The 23,846-nt window shown below is 34.7% G+C and overlaps 1 protein-coding gene across 7 annotated transcripts in view; it reads right to left on the bottom strand.

The window, feature by feature from the left end:
- Positions 1–23,846, bottom strand: part of XRCC4 (X-ray repair cross complementing 4) — a 270,649-nt gene that overhangs the window by 151,910 nt on the left and 94,893 nt on the right. For all 7 annotated transcript variants that reach the window (XM_087862012.1, XM_087862010.1, XM_087862011.1 and 4 more), the window contains 2 exons: positions 22,978–23,130; positions 21,786–21,892 (listed from right to left, as the gene is read on the bottom strand). In XM_087862012.1, coding sequence (XP_087718138.1) covers positions 21,786–21,892; positions 22,978–23,130 — 260 coding nt within the window. The remainder of the gene's footprint in view (positions 1–21,785; positions 21,893–22,977; positions 23,131–23,846) is intronic.

The following is a 23,846-nucleotide window of genomic DNA, read 5'->3' on the forward strand; positions in this document are numbered from 1 at the left end:
GTATCCCCCGAAAACTCATATAATAAAGTCCTAACCCTCAATACACCTCAGAATGTGACTGTATTTACAGACAGGGTCTTTAAGAGGTAATTATGGCTTACTGATGTTATATGAGTGGGCCCTATTCCCATATGATTGCTCTACTTATAAGCAGAGAGATACCTGGAATGTTCACACAAAAAGAAAGGGCCATGTGAGGACACCGCTAGAGAGCAACCATCTGCAAGCCGAGAGAGAGGCCTCATGAAAAATTACACCTGCCAACACCCTGATCTTGGACTTGAGCCTCAACAATGTTGAGAAAACATATTTCTGTCATTTAAGCCACCCAGGCTGTGGTCTTTTATTATGGCAGTCTTAGCAAACCAATATACCCTTGAATATATTTTCATTTTTAATGGGCATTCAACCAACCTCCTCATCATTGTGAAATAAACTTAATGACACCATATCCAGTAAGACATCATTCTTATCCCTAAAGGAAAGACAAGCATATAGTCAGGGGCGCCTGGGTGGCTCAGTCGTTAATTGTCTGCCTTCGGCTCAGGGCATGATCCCAGGGTCCTGGGATCGAGCCCCGCATCGGGCTCCCTGCTCTGCTGCAAGCCTGCTTCTTCCTCTCCCACTCCCCCTGCTTGTATTCCCTCTCTCACTGGCTGTCTCTCTCTCTCTCTGTCAAATAACTAAAATCTTTAAAAAAACAAAAACAAAAACAGACCACTTACCAACTACTGCTACTTCTACACTATTACTCCAGTATTACCTCTCAGTCTTTAAAGCTGGTAAGATTGATTTTGAATGGAAATGATATATCAGGACGAGGAGGGTATAAATATATCTTTGTTGAAAAATATAAACAGCAATGTGGTGTTATAGAAATTAGTTTAAGAGTGAGCTATATATGATACCTGGATTTGAAACCAGGTTTCCCTGCTTATTATCTTGATAACCTTGAGCCAGCTACTGAATCTCACTGTTATAATAATACTACTTACTTTATACTGTAGTTTCAAGTTAAATATGTTACTATTTGTAAAGTACTTAGCCTGGCATATTAACCATTATATAAGTGTTTGCTATTATCGAGGGAACTGATTTTGAACAAGACTGCTAAGTGTAGGGAAAAGGGTCAAGGTGACGGGAATGTTGAAATAGCAAGTATTGATTATATATAGATATTAGAAATCTGGAAGTAAATGAAGGTTAGATTCAGTAATAATTTTTAAATGAGTAAAGCAAGAGAGAAAAGTTTTCTGTTTTAAGATAAATGATAACTGAACATGCTTACAATTTCATAAAAGAGACTCCGTGAATGTGAAACAATAAGCATCAATAAAGCAAGACACTAAAAGAGATTAAGGAGTCAAATAATGTCTGGAGCAGGTCATGACCCATTAGTAAGTTATAAAATAAATTAAGTGGGTGGTAACCAGGTTTTATTTTATTTTCATTTCAAGTTTTTATTTAAATTCTAGATAGTTAACATATAGAGTAATACTGGTTTCAGGAGGAGAATTTAGTGACTCATCACTTACATATAACGCCCAATGCTCATCCCAACAAGTGCTCTTCTTAATGCCCATCACCCATTTAGCCCATCCCCTACCTCCCTCCAGCAACCCTCAGTTTGTTCTCTATATGTCTCTTAGGGTTTGCCTCCCTCATTTTTTTTCTTCCTTCCCCTATATTCATTCCACACATAAGTGAAATCGTATGATATTTGTCTTTCTCTGACTCATTTCACTTAGCATAATACACGTTAGCTCCATTCACATTGTTGCAAATGGCAATATTCCATCCCCTTTGATGGCTGAGTAATATTCCTCTGTGTGTGTGTGTGTGTGTGTGTGTGTGTGTGTGTGTGTGTGTTTACACGCAACACATCTTCTTTATCCATTCATCAGTCAATGGACATTTGGACTCTTCCATAATTTGGCTATTCTGATAATGCTGCTATAAATATTGGGATGCATGCACCTCTTCGAATCAGTATTTTTATACCCTTTCGGTAAACATCTAGTAGTGCAAAAGCTGGATTTTAAAAAATAAAATATGTTAGGGAATATCAGAGTTCATGAGATATAACAGGGTAAGTAGTGTCTCATGAAACGCGTGTGTCAGCTTTACATACACAGAGAGACAAATGTGTATTCTCAGCTGAAACGAAATATATTCTCACTGTGGGTCTCAGTGGAAAGTTGAAAACGTTATCTTACAGCAAAAGGCACTTTTGAAAGAGACTTTTCTTCTGAGGTGAGAGGCAAAAAGTATTAGTGAACTAGGACTGGAAAAATATTATTCTATTTAACAAAATTAATTCACCTATCCATTATATTCATTTTAAAGAAACAGACTGGTGTAAAATTATGTTGCGCTTCTTAGATTTTAAAATTAGTAATATGAGTGAAATGACTGAACAAGTGCATTAACTCAAAAAACTTACAACTCAAATTTTTATTTTCTTAAGTTATTTACTTTGTTTTACTGAATTTTTAACACAGTGAATGAAGCACTCTTTGAAAGTCTTGTGGGACATTCATGAGATGCCACTTAAGTAGAACAACTGGTTTTCGTACACCTGTATTACTTATTTTGGATTCTTAGAAACACCTCAAAACTACCCTTTGCTCTTCCCTGACTGTGCCTTAGAGGACAAGTTTCAGAACTCCCAGGATCTCATACTGTGCTCTCCCCCTGGTAATCCTACCCACTTTTCCCAGCTTCATCCGTCATGTACAGAGTACAGAACCTGCCCTCATGTGTTTCCTTGGTTCTGAACACAAGTTCCAACTGTTTCTGGGACATTTTTTTTTTTATTTGAGATCCCTAAAGCACAAATTCAATATGTGAAAATTTTAAATCATTTGTTTTGATTACTAGCTTTACCATCAACCTTCTAGTTGCAGACAGAAATCTAAAAGTCAGAATGTTCCCATCCATGTGGAAAAAATCATCAAGTTCTGTCAATCTTGTCTCCAAATAGCTCTCAGTCTCTCCCCCATCCATCTCAGAGGACATTATTTTCTCTCATTTTAATTCTACACCCTTTTAATTCATTTCCACCTTCTGGGTTTCCTCCTTCTAGTCCATCTTCCACACTAAAATCAGTTATCTTTCTAAATTGCCAGTCTACTTATATTCTAGAAAGCCTAGTCTTTCTATCCAGCTTCTCTCTCCCCATTCTGCCATACACACACTGAGTCAGTCACATACAACTTGTCTCCCTTCCTTGAATATATCCTATTCTTTCATTCTTTTCTTAAAAACACCTTCATGCCTTTGTATAAGTTGTCTTCTCTATTTGGAATATTCTGGGCTGCCTTCTCAACCTGCTCACTCTTTAGCTCTACTACTCACTCTTCAATTTACAGTTCAAAGATCAACAACTCTAAACTACTGCTGAAGACTGTCATTCCTTCTTCTTTACCTTTGCAGACTTTCTACACAGCATTGTAAACATCCATTCATTAATCACTCATTCACTTACCATATACTGAGTACCTTCTATGATCCTATACTTGTGATTTTGCATTGTAATTAATTGTTTAGATGTTTCTTCCCCAACTAGAGAGGGAACTCCTAAAAGGCAGAGACAACATCTTATTTAATGTGGCTTCCCTGGAGTGAGACGACAGGCCCAACACCTAAAAGGCATTTAACAAATGTTGGCATAAGTAAATTAATTTGATGCTTTCTAACGCTCTGTTTTCTTCTACCCTCCAATTATTTCTCTTTTCCTCAACAAAATTTAAAATGCTGTGAGAACAGAACCATCAGGCATTTAATTATTAATGGCATAGTCTGGTGTGAACAGGATTAAACATCTTTTCTAAAGAGATACAAGCCTACTTGAGAGCTGCCTGAAACTTGGAATCATTAGCACCTATTTGTGGTCTCCTAGCAACCAACCATTTCTTAAAGGAAAAGTTAAAACTATTTTGCCTAGTTCCTTATGATTCAAAAATTCAGTATCTTAAAAACGTTACATTTCCTGAGAAAATGGTTTAAATTTTTATTACTGATGAACCTGAGAACCATATAGCTAAAAGGTATGATCTAAGCTTCCTGCTTTTATGAAAAATAAACTGCTTCATGGAAAATCAAACTTACTTCAACATCAACAAAATCACTTAGGTAAATACAATTCTCTCATTTGCTCATATATATATATACACACAGATGAACACTTTGTGTCTATTAGTATTTATTAGTGTTTATTATTATATTTTTCTACCTCATTCCTTAATGTTTATTTTTGTGTTCTTTAAAATCAGGCTGCAAATTAGAGAATTGGCTAAAGAAAGGGCTTTGTGAGCATTTAATAACATTTACTGACCCAAATAAGCACTAAAAGAATCTTCAGAGCACAGCAGCTTTGTCCAAATTTTGAAAGAGCCCAGGGGTATGAAAGCTCATTGTTCATCCTAACAGCTCACATGTCTCTGAAGCCTGGCAGATCCTTTCCCAAAATCAAAAGTATTTGTTCAAGGGGCGAGATCTTATTTTCTGAGGACCACCACTATATCTCCTCATAAATCTATTATCAAATTACCCTAAGATAAAATTCCAGGAATATATTTTTTAAATATTGTAATTACTAGAATTAATACTATTAGCATATTTTCCTTAAATATTTTTTGAAAATTTAAATAAAATAGCAGGATTTTATTGCATTTAATAGTGGTATTTACCATCACCATCACCACCATGAATAGTAATAGTAATATTAATTACAATGCTAACATCAGCTATTTTTTAAGTATGTGATAGGTACTGTATTAAATTATATTTTTGATAATAATAAATATATAAATATACATACTTAAAGAGGTTTAAATTTAAGCCTCCATTAATATAGTAGCCTCCATTAATATAGTCTCCCCCACCATTCAGAAGCCTAATTCCTTTCAGAATTACTGGGATGGCAATAGGTGAAGGACGACTTAGGAACATTTTTCCACCAAGTAACATTAGTTACCTCCTGGCACACTGCTGACTTTTCTGACCTCATTAAAAACAAACAGTTAATTTCAAATACATTGGAAAACTACAAATTTAGAACTGATCAAACTCCAGAGATTATCTAATTTTCTCCTCACATTTTACAGATAAGAAAAGTGAGATGCAAAGGGACTGGGTGGGGGGGGGAGGAATTCCTTGGTCAGAAAGTTAAGTTACTCGTAGAACTAAAACTGAAGCCTAGACTTTCACAGTGCTATAAATAATTATGGTGTAAATCACTCAGTAATTACTGTTTTTTTTAAAAGATTTTACTTTTATTCATTTATTTGAGAGAGAGAGCAAGCAAGTGCAACAATGAGTTAGGGGTGGGGTAGAGGGAGAGGCAGAGAGAATCTGGAGCAGACTCCTCACTGAGCAGGGAGCCCAACTCGGGGCTCAATACGATGACCCTGAGATCACAACCTGAGCCGAAACCAACAGTCAGACACTTAACAAACCCAGGTACCCCAGCAATTATTGCTGATAACTAAATTTTTTTAAGAATAGAAGTTGTGGGAGGTAAAAGTGGATGATACGTAAATATAAGAGAGACCTGTTTTTTTCTGAGGAAGAATGGTTCCCCCAATGAGGCAATCAGTAAGCAAAAGATCAACTTACATTATTCTAAATTGACACTTCAACAGTGATGCAGTCGATAATTAACAACAGTAACTTCTTCTAGAGTGCCTAAGGAGAGAGAAGAGTAGAGGAGGCTCCTATTTCCTCTGTGGATTCATTTCCAGAGAAAATCAGAATCAGTTGGGTACTTCCATTTGCCAACTACACAGACACAGAAGCATGTGGTTATCCAAGCCAAAGTTAGAGAAATCAGTAGGATTTATATTGACCTCAGACTTCTTTACGGACTGGTCCTTTCTATGAATCCAACTGAATTTTAAATAATGTCTTAGTAACTGTTTATCTTCCAGTATAACAAATGGCAAAAAAAAAAAAAAAAAAAAAAAAAAAAAAAGCTCTTTTACTCCAATATTCTTTACACTAAATCTTGCAAGTTCACCTATATAAAATATTTAAGATTTAACAACCAAATCTAGTTATTAATAGTAAAAGAACCCAAATGATAGAGTGGGTAATTAAATAGCATAGGCTTTGCTGTCACCCACAAGTGAGTTCAAATTTTGGCTGTTTCTCCTACTAGCTGTGTAACCTTGGACAAATTACTTAACCTCTCTTTTGAACTGAGAGCTAGAAGGCCTGATATTGATTATGGTCAAGATGAAATGAGATAAATTATCCAAGGCACCTAGCACAGCCTCCCACACAGAGCAGCATAAAATCAATGCTGGTTCACTTTCCCATTATTCTTTTTGACCAGAAACTTAGCAGACTCGATGACCTTGGTCTGAACAAAATTTGATTTCAGGAATCCTAGGCACTCTAATTTTGATATTGTTTTGAAAGGGTAGACATATTTGGACAAAACTCCACATCCTCAGTTCTCCTCAAACTGAAAAAATAGTTCCCAGTGAAAGTCCTAATACTTTAACACCTGGTCTTTGAACCAGTCCCCTGAGAATTACATGACAGCTTACCTCCTGCTCTTGATTTTTTGGTTTAGGTAAGAGTCTACTAAAGACCTTTGTGCAGCACTCATTAGTAAGACTTTTCATAAATCTTATATACAAGTATTAGGACAATTCACTTTGACAAAAACTGTGGCTACCCAGTAAGTGCAAAGCACCGTGCTGATGCTGAGTAGCAAAGATGAATAAACCATGGATTTATCCCTTTTCTTTAGAAATTCACAATCACGCAAGTACACAACTATCTACAATGATGATATCTGTTGTGCATTTGTAAATTTATCAGGGATGCAGAAAATGTAAAAGGTGATTTTGGTGAAAAGGCTGATGTTGAATATTGTGTTTATTTTCGTGAAAATATTTTATGGAGGCATAATTAGTTTGCCCTCTGGCTTTAACATATTCTAGGATATGGTTTCATGGAAAGAAAAGTATAATGGGGGCTAAAAATTTTCTTTAGGGTAGTGTCCAACAAAACAGAGACTTAAACCAAGCTGGCTTGCAGATAAAAGGAGCGTATTTTATAGTGAAAGTCATTAAAAACACCTTATTACATGTTGTAAAGTCCAATAGCAGAGGGAATTGTGACTCATTTAAACTCTAACAAATGACCAATCCATGTAAGTGGGTCTCACAGGCAGTTTATAATCAATCATAGTCAATGAATCTGTGAGTAAGTGGCATACCAGCCGAAGAACAGAGAATGAATGGAGTCTTTTAGGCTAATTTGGATATAACACAATGTTTAAATAAGTGTTATGAAGCTTAGGGAAAAACAACTAGTATAAATTACACTTTATCCTTCTGAAATGGGTAGGAAATTGTGCCAAATAAAAGTCATAACTGCGGGGCTTTGTTTAGCAATATGATGATGCTAAAATAAACTCTGAGGCAGTCCTGATGCTATGCCAGATAATAACGACAGAAGTCCAAATGTGCAACATTTTCCTAATAAGGCTCAAACAACATGGCAGGTAAAATCAATTAAAAATTATAATCCAATTTAAACCACATTTATTGTATTCATCTCAAATATATTCAATATACTGCAAAGCAGACATTCACTACTTCATGAAAAAATGTTAGAAATCCTACTGTGTGCAAGGCACTATGCTTGGTGATGCAGGAATAACATTTAATCAACTAACTGTTAGAATACAGAGAAAAAAGAGTATGGGAAACAAAGAAAACTACCTAAAAAGTTCTTTGGAATCTATATATTCCTGAATAAAAGAGTAACATCGATAAGAAGTGCAAATACTTTCACATATATTATTGATATATGGCTTCCAGAGTCCCTGCCTGACACAGAGGTAAGAAACAGGTATCCTACCCACAATAATAAAGAGAAGATTAGACATGAGCTCTCAGCTCATTCTAAATCTTTTCCATTAAAATAGGCTATGCTGCCTCTCCTTAAGGACATCGTGTACTTTATTTTCATGATGCTAATATTCAAATAAGGAAATAGGATTGGAATATGGTACCATCTAAATTATGTGGGTTATTACAATTTATGTGATATTTAAACAAACAGAATACACAAACAATTCTAGGCCAAAAAGAAATTCTTATCAAAAGGTAACTTTCCTCTCTAGAATTAGAAAGAGCTAGTGATTCAAGAGATGTGAAATCTTCCTTCTAAAAGAGAATGCAGGCTCATTCTTTAAGTATTTAATTTTTTGTTTTTAATTTTTTGTTCCTAAATAAGCATGAAGTGAAGCAACAGAAAGATGCTAATAAAATGGTGGCACCTTCATTTTATGTTTTAAAATACACTTCTTATTCTGAATTTCAGCCAATAACACTCTTTGTAACACAAACTACAAGAACTCAGCTTTGAAAATAGCCTTTTCAAATGACAGCATGTCTATGGGAAGTTCTCCATATAACTATCAGATGCTATTTTTTTTGTTTGTTTTGTTTATCTTTGGGTTTAAAAGAAAGGTTGTCACTTAAAAAGCAATCAAAATTTTAAAAGAAATGATTCATTAATCCTGAGTTCCTTTGTAATGGAAATTACAGCATGTATATAATTCTTTGCACACACTATATCTTAAAGATATTAGTCACATGAATTCTGACTCTAATGGTAACGAAGTCTAATTTTATTTCACTTTGAAAAGCTATACCATAACATAGCAGAGAAACAGCTTGATCTCCATGTGGAAAATCATGAAAAGAAAATTTCAGAGTTTTTAAGAAGAAAGTCACATTAATTAGCCTTTGAAATTTGTTATTTTTTTTAGTAGGGAGAGTGCCAAGAGTTTTGTCAGGTAAACTCGACCTATTTATTATTTTTTAAATCTCTCAAAAATTGGTACTACTAAAAATTTTATTTTAAAATGTAATATTACTTAACTTCATAATTTTGCACTTCCAAATTAAGCATGCCACAAATATCTCTGAAACAGAATAACCAATAAAAGGGAATAAAGGAAAGATAAATGCACAGAGCAATGTAAAGGAGCCTCTATTTCAGTAAACATCATTTATTAAAGACCTAATTTAATAGCAATGAAATTAATTTCGGTATAGAAGGTCAAATTAAAAAGTAAAGTATATCAAATATTGTTATGCACTTTATTTAATTTTCAATAATCTCACGTTCTGTTGAAAATAAATTAACTTTCTAATAATGCAAATGTTGAACTGTGTAAAACAGTGCATGCTGTAGTCCTCATTTAATCAGATTAAAAATACATACTAATTACCATATTAAAGACTCAACTATTTAGAGTGAAGGAAATATGTTTAATTTTTATTAACTCAGTGTTTTCTGAACTTATTTGGTCATAAAATGCATTTTTAGCAAAGAATATTTTAACATTTGTCTCCTGGAATACAGTTTTAATGAATGAATATAATTTATCAGAAAATATTTCTCCAGTTCAAAGTTATCTTCCTATTAGTACTCAATTTTTTAAAAAAAATTATTTCTTTTTAAATAAAATCACTGGAAATGTATTCAAAGCAGTGTATATAGCATCTTTTTCAGAATCCACTGTTGGTCTTGAGTTAACAATAACAGTATCATCCCTGATATCCCAACATCGCTGTCACTACTACTGTCCCCAGCAGTTTTAATAACCTCTGGGTCACCAAAGTCACATCAAAATAATTGCCATCATAATGTCTGAGAGTACTATAAAACCATATTTTTTATATTTTAAAACTATATATTTGTATTTATATATTTATAAACAATAGTAATACTTTATGAGGTCTAAAAGACATGGCAAATTGAAATATACGTTTACAATAATGCAAAAAGTTAAGTGGACTTAAAGTGTCCAAAGTCCTAGCATTATCTAGGGAGCATGAAAGTTAAATTAACATGGGACTTAACAGGTCATGGATGTTTGTTGCCAACTCAAGGATCGTCACTAAAACAAGAATACATAAATCTGTAAATTACAAGTTAATAAAGAGAGAAAGTTAGAATAATGAGAATAAAAAACAAAGAGTACATTAGTAGATCTAAATCTAAATATGTAAGTAACTACATGAACTATAAATGGAGTAAACACTCCAATTAAAAGATAAAGATTATTAGACTGGGTTTAAAAAATAACTATAGATCTTAAATATATAAAAGGTTGAAAGTAGAAGAGTAAAAAAAGATGAAAAAGTTATACCATGTAAACATCAAGAAAGAGAGAGCTGGTATAACTATACTATTTTCAGACAAAGAGAACTTTAAGGGAAAGAAGCAGTACTAGACCAACAAGAGAGGTATTTCATAATGGTAAGAAAAAATCAATTCACCAAAAAGAGATAACAATTCTAAATTTATATCCGCCAAATAATATATAAATAGTATATACTGTAAAGTCTTATTTTAAAACTCTATTTTTTATATTTTAAAACTATATACTTCTATATTTTTTAAATATCTACATGGACATTTGGTAGTATTATTTAATATTTATTTAGCACCTCTATACACAAGCCCTTTAATCAAGGACTGAGTATAAATCACTGTTCTGCTGCCTTATTTGTTTTGCCATCAAATCATAATAAACCACCAACACAGATATGAACAGTTCCATTCATCTTAATGATGCATTAATGATACCAAGTAGTATCTTTTTCCAGCTAAATGTGTGCCCACCCCATTAAGTAAGAAATCAAGGAGGCCATAAATTCCACCCTTTCTTTTTTAGGAGCCTTAAATCATTTTATAAAAACTAAGGCATCAAATACGTTTAAGTTTAAAATATAAAATTATAGAGCCCTCTCAGATTTTAAAAAATTAGAGCGTTCTACTAAATGAAAAGAAAGAACTTTAGCACGGGAAGGGTTCTCAGAGATGAGTTCCGTAGTCAAACTGCCTGGATTAGAACCCCAGTTCTACAATTTACTAGCTGTGTTACCTTAGACAAGTTTTCTAATCTTTCTGTGCCTCAATTTTCTCAGCTATAAAACGGCGATAATAACTGTATATGCTTCAAAGGACTGCTGTTAGATGTAAATGAAGTAATGCATCTAAGAAACCTAGAATACATTCTGGCACCCATGTAAATGCTTCAATAACTGAGTCTATAGTAGTTGTGGTGGTGGTGATGACATTACTGTAACGGTGGTGTTGGAACCATAATAAACAATGAAAGTAACAGCAATAGCAATTGTAATACTGAAGGAGGAGGAGAGACAATAATTGTACCAGTAGAATTAGAATTAGAATAACTGTCGAACCAGTCATCATTGTTGGAATAATCATCATTTTCCAGGGGTCACAAACTCAAATACTTCCAGAAATCATGCAAATGACATCAATGAATAAAATGAGCCAGATGAAATACAGAAGGAAGTGTTAAAGACTACAGAAAACTAGGAACCTATGTCCTATATAAATGCATTCCGATATATTATTTAAAACACTGATATTATCAAAGGAAAAACAAAGTATGTGACCTCGATCATACGAAAGATCAACTGTTACATAATCTTTGATACAGTCCAAGTTATTCATTTAAATTAAAAAACAGTATGGTTGTTAATACGGCTAGCCATTATGCTTGCTAAGTATCATAGCTAGCAGTACTCTTGAGTTCTTTTTTTTGTTCAGTCATCCCCCAAATTACAACTACCCCCACAAAATGCTGAGTGTCACAGATGTATGTTTGCACCTACTATTTCTCAATGCACTGAGTTTTACCAGAAGGCTTGAAACTGGCACTTAGGGTCTCACTTTGATTCCTTCTTCCGCCCACCCCACTCGTTACAGTTCTCTTTCAGGACACCATGTATTCAGACTCTACTCAGCAAGCCTGCTGATATCCATCCTTCACACATACCCAAGCACTCCAGAGTGAAGCTTCAGCAAGCATCATGTCAATGCTGGTGGGCTGGCAATGTTCCAGAACCTCATCACTAGTAACCTTCTCTATCCTTTTGATCTTAAATATGGCTTAAAAATGATGTTGATGAATTGGTTCAAGGAACCAGATGCACTGTTTGTGGTGGAGATCCCTGTCACAATTACAAAGAGACAAGAATCCTATATATTCCATTATAGACATTCAGCAGATTTAGAGACTATTGCTACATTACCCCACCTTTTCCTCAGCGGGGTCGTGGTTGCAGTTATACAGGGTCAATTAAAATGTTTAGCTTCATTTTCCTAGGACAAAAATGATCCAGGCTTTCTTAAGTCTGTTTTACTACAATGAATCAAAAAAACAATAACTAAAACAATGCAAAACCTTTTGCATTTCTTAGACATAAATACTCAATTGCACCCATAGTCATCTACACTCACCTAAAGATCTCACGGCCTTACATTAACACCTTCATAAAAACGTGGTAGTACAATTTAATTTCATTTTCACAGTAATATACATCTATCATAGAACCACAAAATCAGCGTGAGATGGAACTTTTTAGAACACCAAGATCAGTATGTCAAATAGAAATATGTGAGTCACATATAGAATTTTAAATTTCCTATTAAACACATCTGAAGAAGTAAAAAAGAAGCAAATGAAGGTAATATTAATAATATATTTAACTCAACACATCAAAAATAATTATTTCAAGATTTAATTAATATAAAAATGTATTAATGAGACACATTACTTCTTTTTTCATACTAAGTTTTTGAAATCCAATGTTTGGTTTATACTTATAGTACATTTTCAGTGTTCAACAGTCTCAGGTCACTAGTGGCTACCTGACCGAACAATGTAGAGCAGCGCTAGACAAAATCCAATCCAATGAACTGACAGACGGTGATTTAGTTTCTGCCTGAATGCTATTTTCTCTTCTTCCCATCTTCATTTGTTCTAAGGTGCAGTTTCCTTCTAACGTGTCTTATTCCATCTTTTTTGGTTTAAATACCATTCTTCTAGGTCAATGATTCTGAATCATTTTTGGAATATACTCCCTATTGAAAATATATAAAAATTTAACCCTTGCTCTAGAAAAATGTGCATGTGCATTTGTTATGAGACGAACGGTGTCATTCCCAAAAAGACATCTTGGGGTCCTAATCCCTAGTGCCTAAGAATGTGATTCTTATGTGGGGACAGAGGATTCACCAAGATAATCAATTAATGAGGTTACTGGCATTGGCCCTACTCAGTGACACTGGTGTCCCTATAGAAAAGGGAAATTTGGACACAGCACAGAGGGACACTGACGTGAAGAGACACAGGGAGAAGATGGCCTTCAACAAGCCGAGGAGAGAGACCTGGACAGAGCCTTCCCTCCTGGCCCTCAGAAAAAAATCAACCTTGCTGACATCTCCACTTGGGACTCCCAGCCTCCAGAACTATGAGACAATATACTTCTGTTGTTGAAGCTACCCGGTTTGTGTTACTCAGTTACAGCAGCCCAGCAACGAATACGTGCATTTATACATATAATTTTATATATAATTCCAAAGGGTTCCAAGATCCCCCTCCTAACTACTTACGAACCAGAGGGTAAGAACTCACTTTGAGATTAGAACAAAGCAAATTAAATAGCATTAAGTAGTGTTTTCTGTTATTAACATTAATCTTAATCAGCCAACATTTGTCCTAAGTCCATTCTCAGATCAGTGCTCTTACTACAATGGCAAAAATATAATTTTTAAACCATCTTCAGGATCCTGAAAGTCACTCACTGCATGTTCTGAGATTTAATATTCACGTGGGTTCATGCTACATTTTAAGAAGATATCCTTGATTATATGATCCATTCCCCATATGTACATGTCCTCTTAAAGTAGGGACATAGAGAGACTGTCCTGGAAAAATATATGTTTTCTTTAGGTGCTTCTCCTTTTTTTACTTAATTTATATAAAAATCAAAATGGTCTAAAGCGGGATTCCTCACAAGGGGTGCATGGTATAACAACTTCCATTGAAAAAGTTCCTAAGGTCTTATAATTTTGAGCCAAGTTTCACAGTACATTCTATCCTTCCTTACTGTCTACTTTAGCACATTAAAGACCCTGAAAAGCTATGCAGAAAAGAAAAAAATGAATAAGTGACCACATAATTTTTCTCTCACAACATATTACCCACTGGAACAGCAGGTAGATGAATACTTACATCAAGTCACCATACTCTGTAAAATCCTAGTCTTAGATGCTTGGAGCAATATGGTACAATTGTAGCCACACAGCAGGCTAACTTTAGGTTAGTAGATTGACTGGCCAATGCACTTAGCCACTACTGCCAAGATCATTACTTCCACCAGCACTGCTAAATGTGGGTATTCTCCTCCACACTAAGTGAGACTCTTTGGACCCAGGCCTAACAGCTGCCAGTCCTCATAGCCTCCCAGGTCCTGAGAGAACTTCCATACTGACCAAACTCATGGAATGTGGGAGAAGCAAGGAAGGGGGGCATAGGACAGCAGTAAGGGCAGCCCTAGGCAAGAAGTGCACAGACACCCAGTTCTTAATGGAATTTCAGCAATTTTTCAAGTATAAATAAATACTTCTCATATTAGTCTTCGCCTTTACTCATTTCCAGAGCATTTAAGTGAATTGCTTCTTGGTCTCTTGGCTAAGATCAAGTACAGAGCACTTCAATGTTTGTTTCTTTTTTGTCACTTTAGATTTCTAGTTACTTTTTGGGGAACCTTCTCATTCATCCATAGGCAGAGATAAATATTCTTAACATTATTTCTTTCTGTCTCTCCAAGAATGTATATAAAGATATAGAAATAATTGCCCAGGGGGTCATATCAAAGCTTTATTTTAATACTGTGGTATAGAGAAATTATCATAGATTCACTATGAATCTTTGGTAAGTTTGAGATTCTGAGATAGATAAATACTAAGTCACAACCTGAAACAATTAATATACACAGGGAGTGAGAGAAGTCAGTCAGAAAAAGATACTGTATGGTGTCACTTATATGTGGAATCTAAAAAGGCCAAATTCATAAAAACAGAGTAGAATGACAGGTAGCGGCTAGGGTAAGGGAATTGGGGAGATGCTTAAGGGTACAAACTTGCAACTAAGTAGATAAATAAGTCTTTAAGATCTAATGCCCAGCATAGATTATAGGCAACGATACTGTATTGTAACTTCAAAGTTGCTAAGAAACTAGACCTTAAACGTTCTCACCACAAAAAAGAAATGATAAATATGTGATAAAGTAGAGGTGTTAGCTAATGCTACTGTGGTTATCATATTGTAATATACAACTACATCAAATCCACACATTGTACATGTTAAACTTACACAATGCTATATGTCAATTATATCGCAATAGAAAAAATATACAAGGAATAACCTCAATAGAAATATGTGCATTCTGGAATTTTCTCCATAACTATGTATCATGAGGTCTTGTTTTTTTAATCTGATGATGTTGATTATCTTTCCAGAGAATTTATGTACAAACAGAATCTCCTCTTCAACAGAAGTGTTCTCATCACTCTTGCATCAATTGCAATTTCCTCAGTGTTAGGAAATTCCCAAGGTTTCTAAAAATATCTCAAAAAGAGATGTGCAAATGTAGTTCACTACTACAGAAGGCAAATATTTTCTCATTCTTTTCTCCGTGACCAACAGTAACATATTTAACCTTTCTAGGCCTCTATTTCTTCATCTGAAAAATGACAGGCCTGAACTAGAAGATCTAGAACTATATGAGATCTAGATTTCTGAAGTACATAATATCATTCCTCAGCAATGCTGCTTATGTATAAGATCCCATAATTGCTACGAAATACACTCAAATTGCTCTTCCAGTTTTGTGACAGGTTTCACTAAATCAAGCTTTTTATTTAGAATTTATAAATAAATGAGTCTATGACAAACAAGCTGGATAAGATTAAGGGAATAATCTGTGATTCTAAAGTTGAATTTCTGACTAATCTCTTTGGCAGTACATGTTGTTACCCCTTCTGTGAGTAGACATTCACTGTTTGAAGCAACGAGCTCTTTGATACTTGGAAATTTTGGATTCTGTTCTATTTTTAAAAGCTACTATATCAGTATTCATCAACTCTTTGACATAGCCATTCATTTATTTTCTAAAAGGCTATTCTATAATCACACTTCCTTTCAGGAAGCCCACCAACTAAGTAGAAGCCTAAATTACTGATAGCAGTAATACAGGGACCTTCCTGTTGGTTAAGAATCAAGACTAATCAAACTAATGTGCTAAATCCCGGGCTAATAATTATGCAGATGAGTGGTAGAAAGCTTATTTTATTTGTTTTTGGTGGTTGTGTACCTTTAAAATGAAGCTAAGAAGAATAAAGCATTCTAGAATAAGTATTTTTCATATTTATACTTTTAGTAAGGCTGATTTAATTGGTCTCTAATTTTAAGAAATATTGTCAATTTCTACTAAAAGAAATAGTTATAATTTAAAAATATTAATTATCTTAATTTAAAAGTAATAAATAATTTAAAATAAGGAGACGTTAAAATAATTCCTCTTGTAAAAGCTAATTAGGAATCAATTACGCATAAGTTTTCAAAATGCTTCATAGGAAAGATCCTATTTCAATGAAATAAGCCCAATCTTTGTACTACATATTCACCCACACCGTGAATTATGTTAGCACTAAGAAATGTTTTGTAATAATGGTTAAAATTCTTAGAATATTCATATACATTTAAAAATTATTTTCACATACAGTGTTACTGTTATTGCAGTATCAAAATGGTTATAAACATGAAAAACTGCATAACCATAAAATAATTCTTAGGTTATAGCAGATGTTATTGGGGCAAATAAAAGGCTACCTGGATGCATTGCTATAAGTTTTGGCACTCAGATGCTATCCTAATTACACTTCTCTCTCTTTGTATTTTGGTGAGGTTCTGTTATTCAGGAGACCTACTTCAACCTGAAGTTTTTCCAAAGACATGGACGTCAGGTGTTACCTTGATTTGTATCCAGAGAAACGAAGATTTCCTGTAGAGACGGTTGTTTTACTCTATCTATAATAAAAACCCAACGGGTTATTTTTCCACTCAATTAAAAAACAAAACAAAAACAACACTGGAGGTAGGACAAATCCAGGCAAACCAGGAAATCCTTGAAGCCACAGGAGTTATACAGACTAGGTGAGAGTGAGAGTAATCCATCCTCCTTGGTAATACAAGGGTTGAGCTATAAACAAAGACGGCGGCAACCAGTTTTATCTATCATAATCTTAATCCGAAACAAAGTTAACTACCTGTGAACTCTAGGGCTTTAGTATGCAGTTATAGTTTATTTCTTAAACTAAGTCTGTAATACCACTGTTACCTATTCTAGGAATTCTGGAAGTTAAGACCTATAGAAAGTAAATCTTGCTTTATGTATTTACAGAAAAGTATAAAATGTAGTTAGTGGTGGGTGGTATAGATGGTGATGTTCAAGGAGGGGAGTGGGAGGGATGGAGTGGCTGGGTGATGGACACTGGGGAGGGTATGTGTTATGGTGAGCACTGTGTATTGTATAAGACTGATGAATCAGGGCGCCTGGGTGGCACAGCGGTTAAGTGTCTGCCTTCGGCTCAGGGCGTGATCCTGGCGTTCTGGGATCGAGCCCCACATCAGGCTCCTCCACTATGAGCCTGCTTCTTCCTCTCCCACTCCCCCTGCTTGTGTTCCCTCTCTCACTGGCTGTCTCTATCTCTGTCAAATAAATAAATAAAATCTTTAAAAAAAAAAAAAAAAGACTGATGAATCACAGACCTGTACCCCTGAAACAAATAATACATTATATGTTAATAATTTTTTAAAAAGAAAGAAAGAAAAGTTTCAGAATATTTCAGAGATCTCCTTTTAGCTAACCAACTTTAAAAAATTTTAGAGTTTTTCATACTATATGGTTTAATACATATGGGTATGATGTAGTTTATTAGATTGGAGTACGGTCATCAGTTATTTCCTCAACAACTCTAATGATGGGGGGAAATTTAAAACTTTGGAGAAAAAAGTAATAAAACAGATTGCCTATACATAAAAAGTAACCTGTCAGTTTTCTGCAAACTACAATATCCCTATCGTGTATCTGGATCTATGTATAAAAATAAGCAGACCTTTTCCTTGAATGAATACTTTGGAATCACTAAGTGATCTCGGTCTCACTAAACTTTTATCATGCAGGAATGGGGTAAAAATGTGAATGACTGATAAGGAAATTTGATGGTTTTAACAACTGATGGTGAAAACACATTTACACATTAGAAATGACTACTAAGTTAAACATTAAGCCACTTAAATAAATGGCTTTCTGAAAGAATAAATGTATTAAATCACATCAGTATTTTCCTCTTGTTCTTATGGTAGGGAAAGCACACATGAACCTGCACTACTTAAAATAAATTCAAATATTTACTTGTACAATAAGAATAGGTAATTCATTATCAAGATGGCAGAGTAAGTTCAGGAAGAAACTTTCATTGCTCTGGTCCAAATACATGATAATAATATATACAGCACCAAAAGACGAAGCTATGATTAAATATATAAACATTTATCTCATGGACTAATGGTACAATTTTGTCTCTGTAAAAGAATGAATTATAGAATCTGGTAAGTTATAAGGAAGCTTATTTTGTTGTTTAACACATAAAATGTTTTTCCTCGGATGTATGGAATCCAGTTCTTATTCAACTTATTCAATATCAAGCACTTTAGATCTAAGGTTCTTTTCTTTTCTCCCAACTTCAGTTTCCTGAATATTTCTTACTGAAGCAGAAGGAAAAGGACAGTTAAAATTTCGAATAAAAATGCTCTTAATTCTTGACATCAAAACCTGCCAGAAGCAAGTTAAGTGCAAAAAAAAAAAAAAAAAAAAAAGAATTGGAGACCTATATGTCAAATATGTAGTGAACCAGATTTGAGTTAAAGAAAATATGCCAGGTAAAAGATCAAAAAAATGTACAATGAACTGAACATTTTTGAAGAGAAGAGAAATTTTGCCAGATTTAAAATAGTACAATTGTAGTAAAGCTTTGCCTAAAGTAGACTGAATACATAAAGGACCCCTTCTCATATACCTATTACTTAACCATGTATTTTCTCTTCAACAATAATTTTCATCTACATCAAAGGTTGGTGAGGTACTCTGAGTAAGGAACAAAATCAAAGACCATTGTATTTAATAAAAATTTTGAACATTTAGATTGGAAAAAGTACAGATTCCCTTTTTAGTGAGCTTCCAATTACATTTGATTATTAAAGAATGACTTCACTTTACATTGGGTAACTAATGTAAAACAAGCATTGCCTCCAACTTTAACTCTGCTGTGCAAAAGTGAGAGCGTATGGGATAGTGTGATCCAATTCAAATCTAATTAGAATCAGATCAATCAACCAACTTATCTAATCAATATCAGTAAATTTCCATGACCCCCAATTAGATACTTTCCTGTATCTTTTTCCATTTGTTCTACTTTCTTTCCTGTCATTATGAAAAGCGCCCATGTTCCTCACTAACCAAATCCTGCCACTTGTCCATTTGATCTCATCTTCGCTTATGAGAAACAGTATTCCAGCAATTATGCAACATTTCGCCCCTTTCCTTACTTCCATCAGTATGCAAACACGATATTATTTCTTCATCTAAGAAAGAGACAAAAAAAACAAACCTCCTGGCCCTACGCACCCTTCCAGCAGCTACCCACGTCTTTCCTCTTCTTTACAGTGAAACTTGCTGTAAGTGTTGCTTACGCTTATTGTTTCTTCCCAGTTCTCTCCTCTGGCTCTTTTTGAACCTCTTATTGCTGCTATCTCACTGAGAATGTTTTATTAAGATCCCCGGTAACACCTATGTGCTACAGTGTTTGCCTGCTACTCCCGGCTGCTCCCTCTCAGCCTTTTTTGCTCGTGTCCTCACTGTATATATCCAAGGGTACTAGGGCGGAGTCCTTGAAATCACTGCCCTTTTCTGTCTTCTCAAACTTCCCTGATAGCTCAACCAGCTTTAAATATCTCTTTACTTAAATATCTTCAGCAGGAAGCCCTTTCCCTAACTTCAAATTTGTAAACCCAACTCCCTACTCAGTATCTCAGAATTAAGGTTTATAAAACTGAGTTCCTAACCCTCCTCTTGCATGTTCCCCTAATTCAGTAAGTCAACTGCATGCTTCGGTATTCGATCCAAAACACTTACCAAGATTGGTGTGTGCCTGTCTCTCAGGACAATACCCACTTCATCAACAGTAATATGCTGCCTCTAGACATATCTAGAATTTGCCCATTGTTTATCATCTTCACTGCTATCACTCTGGTCTAAGCGGCTCATGCATTGTTGAACCAGTTTTCCACTGTTCTATCTTCTTCTGTGCTTACCGCACTCTGTATACTCTATTCTTAACACAACAGCCAGATTAATCCTGCTAAAACTGTAAGTCAGATCACATCACTTGATGTTTGAAATCCTCCAACAGTTTCCAATGTAATTGAAAGCAAACCTTGAAATCCTTACAATAGCCTATAAGGCCCTAGACGTGATCTGTCCTCTCTCTGACCTCATATCCCCATTCTCCCTATCTTCATCGACCTACTTTACCCATACCTCCCTCCGTGCTGTTGCTTAAACACATCACTAGAAAGTTGATGAAAGCTCCCACATCAGGGCCTTCATACTAACTGCTTTTTTCTGCCTAGCCTGCTCACCCCACAAGATGGACTTGTCACACTTCTCACCTTTTCTGGTGCCCTGGCTAAAATTATAAGCTTTATCCTACTTCCACCCTGACATTTTTCTATTGTCCTTCCCTGGTTTATTTTTCTTTTCAGCATTTACACTACCTAATATAGTTCATATTCAATTTTCATCGTTACTGTTTCCCTGACAAGAATTTATAAACTCCATGAAAGCAAAAATATTTGTTTTTTGCTCTCTCCGACACAGAATAGTTCCTGGTACATAAGAGACACTCAGAAATATTTGCTAAATAAATGAATCAAACATTTATTTTGAGAATACAAGGCTTCTGCCAGAACCATGTAAGTGTAAGATTAGTTCAGGGGCTCCTGCCTGTAGGAAATCTATAAACGTTTAGAAAAGTAATTTCATGGATTTAGATCTGAGGGACTGAGTAAGACTCAGGTACTTTAACTTAAACTGCCATTTCCCTTTCTCTTCCCCTCTCACCCATCTCCCCCTATTAAAACCCCTTTTCTGGGGGCGCCTGGGTGGCACAGCGGTTAAGCGTCTGCCTTCGGCTCAGGGCGTGATCCCGGCGTTCTGGGATCGAGCCCCACATCAGGCTCCTCCGCTAGGAGCCTGCTTCTTCCTCTCCCACTCCCCCTGCTTGTGTTCCCTCTCTCGCTGGCTGTCTCTACCTCTGTCGAATAAATAAATAAAATCTTAAAAAAATAAAATAAAATAAAATAAAACCCCTTTTCTGAATAGGGAAAGAAGGCTCAACCTCAAGACAGTCTGAAGCATTCGAGATCACCCTGCTCCTTGCCCATCCCTAAGCTCTAGATAGATAAGATCTCACATGTGAAAGGCAGCCAGCTTCGAGCTGGAAATAACTAGCATGAACACACACATACCTTGCTTATTCCTTATGCACTCTTCTTTAATAAGAAATAGCATGCATTGTTGGTTTGTGTGTCAGTATGCACGCTTGCTTGTTTTATTGCTAATGAGTTGTTGCCTTTTATAATAAATAGTAACTTTTAATATTAAGTACTTGAGATTTTAGACTAAAAGTCCTGAAGAATTTTTGTAGAGAAGACTTTTTTCATAACATTTTTGATTACAGTTTATTACCTTTAGAATAATAAGCCCGAGTGAGATATTCAACAAAGGTAATGAATGTATTCCTCTTACCTGGAGCTAACACAGAGGGATCAGGCAGGTTTTCACTTTCCTCATCAGTGCTTTCATCATAGATTGCGTCTCTGTCAGCAGTCATTTCAGAACATGTTGTGGTTTCCCTAGAAACAAAGAAAGGTAGAATTATAAATTTTTGGCTCACCCCTTGCAAGGTATCAAATTCACCAGTAAGTAATTATAGAAAATATCCCTGGAAAGATACTGTAGTTAAACATATACGAAATACGTATGATTAAGATGAAAGCACTTTAAAGACTCTATGTTACCTCTCTTAAGAACAAGTTTCCCTTCTACCTAATTAAAATGTGGTTTAGTGCTCACTATAACTCTTAAATCAGTTTCTTATCATATTATTCATCTATCAAAATACTATTCTTCCAAATTATCTTCTGTGGATCACAGAGCGTTCAGTATTTTACTGATCTCAAAGCAGTTCTGCCTTGCTTTTCATTGCCCCCAAATTCTCGGAGAGGTACGTCTCTTCTTACTACAAAGATGCCAAGTAAGGCACAGAGAGTTTACAGGACTTGTCCAAAGTCATATACTAACAGATATCAGTGCCATACAGCACTTGAACTAGGACCATCTGACATCAAATGTTATATTCTTCATATGATGCCATTAGTAAATCCGTGAGTTCTCTTAGATTCAGGGCAAAAGATCCAAATCTGTATCCACTAAAATAATTAAGTGGATAAATAATAAATAAAATAGTAAAATAATAAAAATCAGACTAAAATAATTATAAGTGTCCAAACCATACCAGCTATAAGTCACCTGTAATTTTTCCTTAAAAATCAAGGGTACATTCACTCTCAGAGCCACTTGATTCTAAAATTCACCACTACTTAGACACCAAGATTACAAAAGTGTATTCAACTCTGTAGTTTTGCAGAAAATAAAAGTTTTTATTATTTTTAATAATGTCTAAGAATTACACAAGTAATACTTAGATAAACCATACGCCAGTTTTAGGATTTAAGTGTAGTCATGACAGTAGGCAGACATGGAGAGATCACACTATGAATTCTCCAGCCCTCTGCGTCCAACAGCCAGAGCACCCAACCCCAGACTATCAAATGATCTCATATTACTAAAAAGTTGGCACCTTATTTTCATTAAGTTTGGGAAAAAATTCCATTTAAATTTCTGTATCTGCCATCTCAAAACAGACAACTCAAAATACCTTTCATGCTCAATGTTCTTTTCTGGTTCTTGAACTTCATTTAACAATTTATGCAAGCTTCTAATCTTCGCTTTCTTCTCATTCAGCACCAGGATAAACCGTTTATAAAGATCAGTCTCCACAGCTTCCTTAGCACTCACACATTTTTCAAATCTAAAATGTAAATAAACAAATAAATAAATCACAAAGTTTCTCTTACCATTAATATTATTCAATCCAATACTGAAGATGATTTCAAGAAAACTTTTCAAGGAAAATACAATTAAAAATCACTTTTATAGTGATTTTTTCATTGACTTAAAGTTTTATACAGATAATTAAACAATTAGAATTTATTGTTTATTAATGTTAATAATTTATGCAGTGAGATAGGATCAATATTGGAAAATGATATCCAAAAAGCTTTTAAAACAACGAAATGCCTAAATGTAATCAATTATTTACATCTATGATTCATTTCCAAAAGAGTATTTTCATGGGAGGAATTTCACACAAGAGTAATTATAGCCTATGTTTTCTGTACTTTGCTAATATTACTATAATAGCAACCGTGATCTTGTTTTGTGATTAAGTGATTTACCTAATCAGTTTTCCCTAAATAGACTATGAACTGCTCCACGGCAAGAATATGACTTAGGCAGTTATATCTTCAGCACCACATACACACACTCACATATGCACATATATAATGAATGAAAGTATCCAACTTGAAATTTTCAAGGAGAGATTAATGAAGCAGCAAATGTGAAACACTATGTATCTTCAATGTTAGATATATAAGACAAAACATAAAATTCTATCATTTATAATTCTTTCTACAATGTTCAAATGAGCTAACAAGAGATTATATTAACTTTATTCTCCCAGAT

The sequence above is a fragment of the Ursus americanus genome, chromosome 5 (assembly GCF_024610735.1).
Source record: "Ursus americanus isolate L20-20 chromosome 5, mUrsAme1.1.p, whole genome shotgun sequence".
NCBI classification, from domain to species: Eukaryota; Metazoa; Chordata; class Mammalia; order Carnivora; family Ursidae; genus Ursus; species Ursus americanus.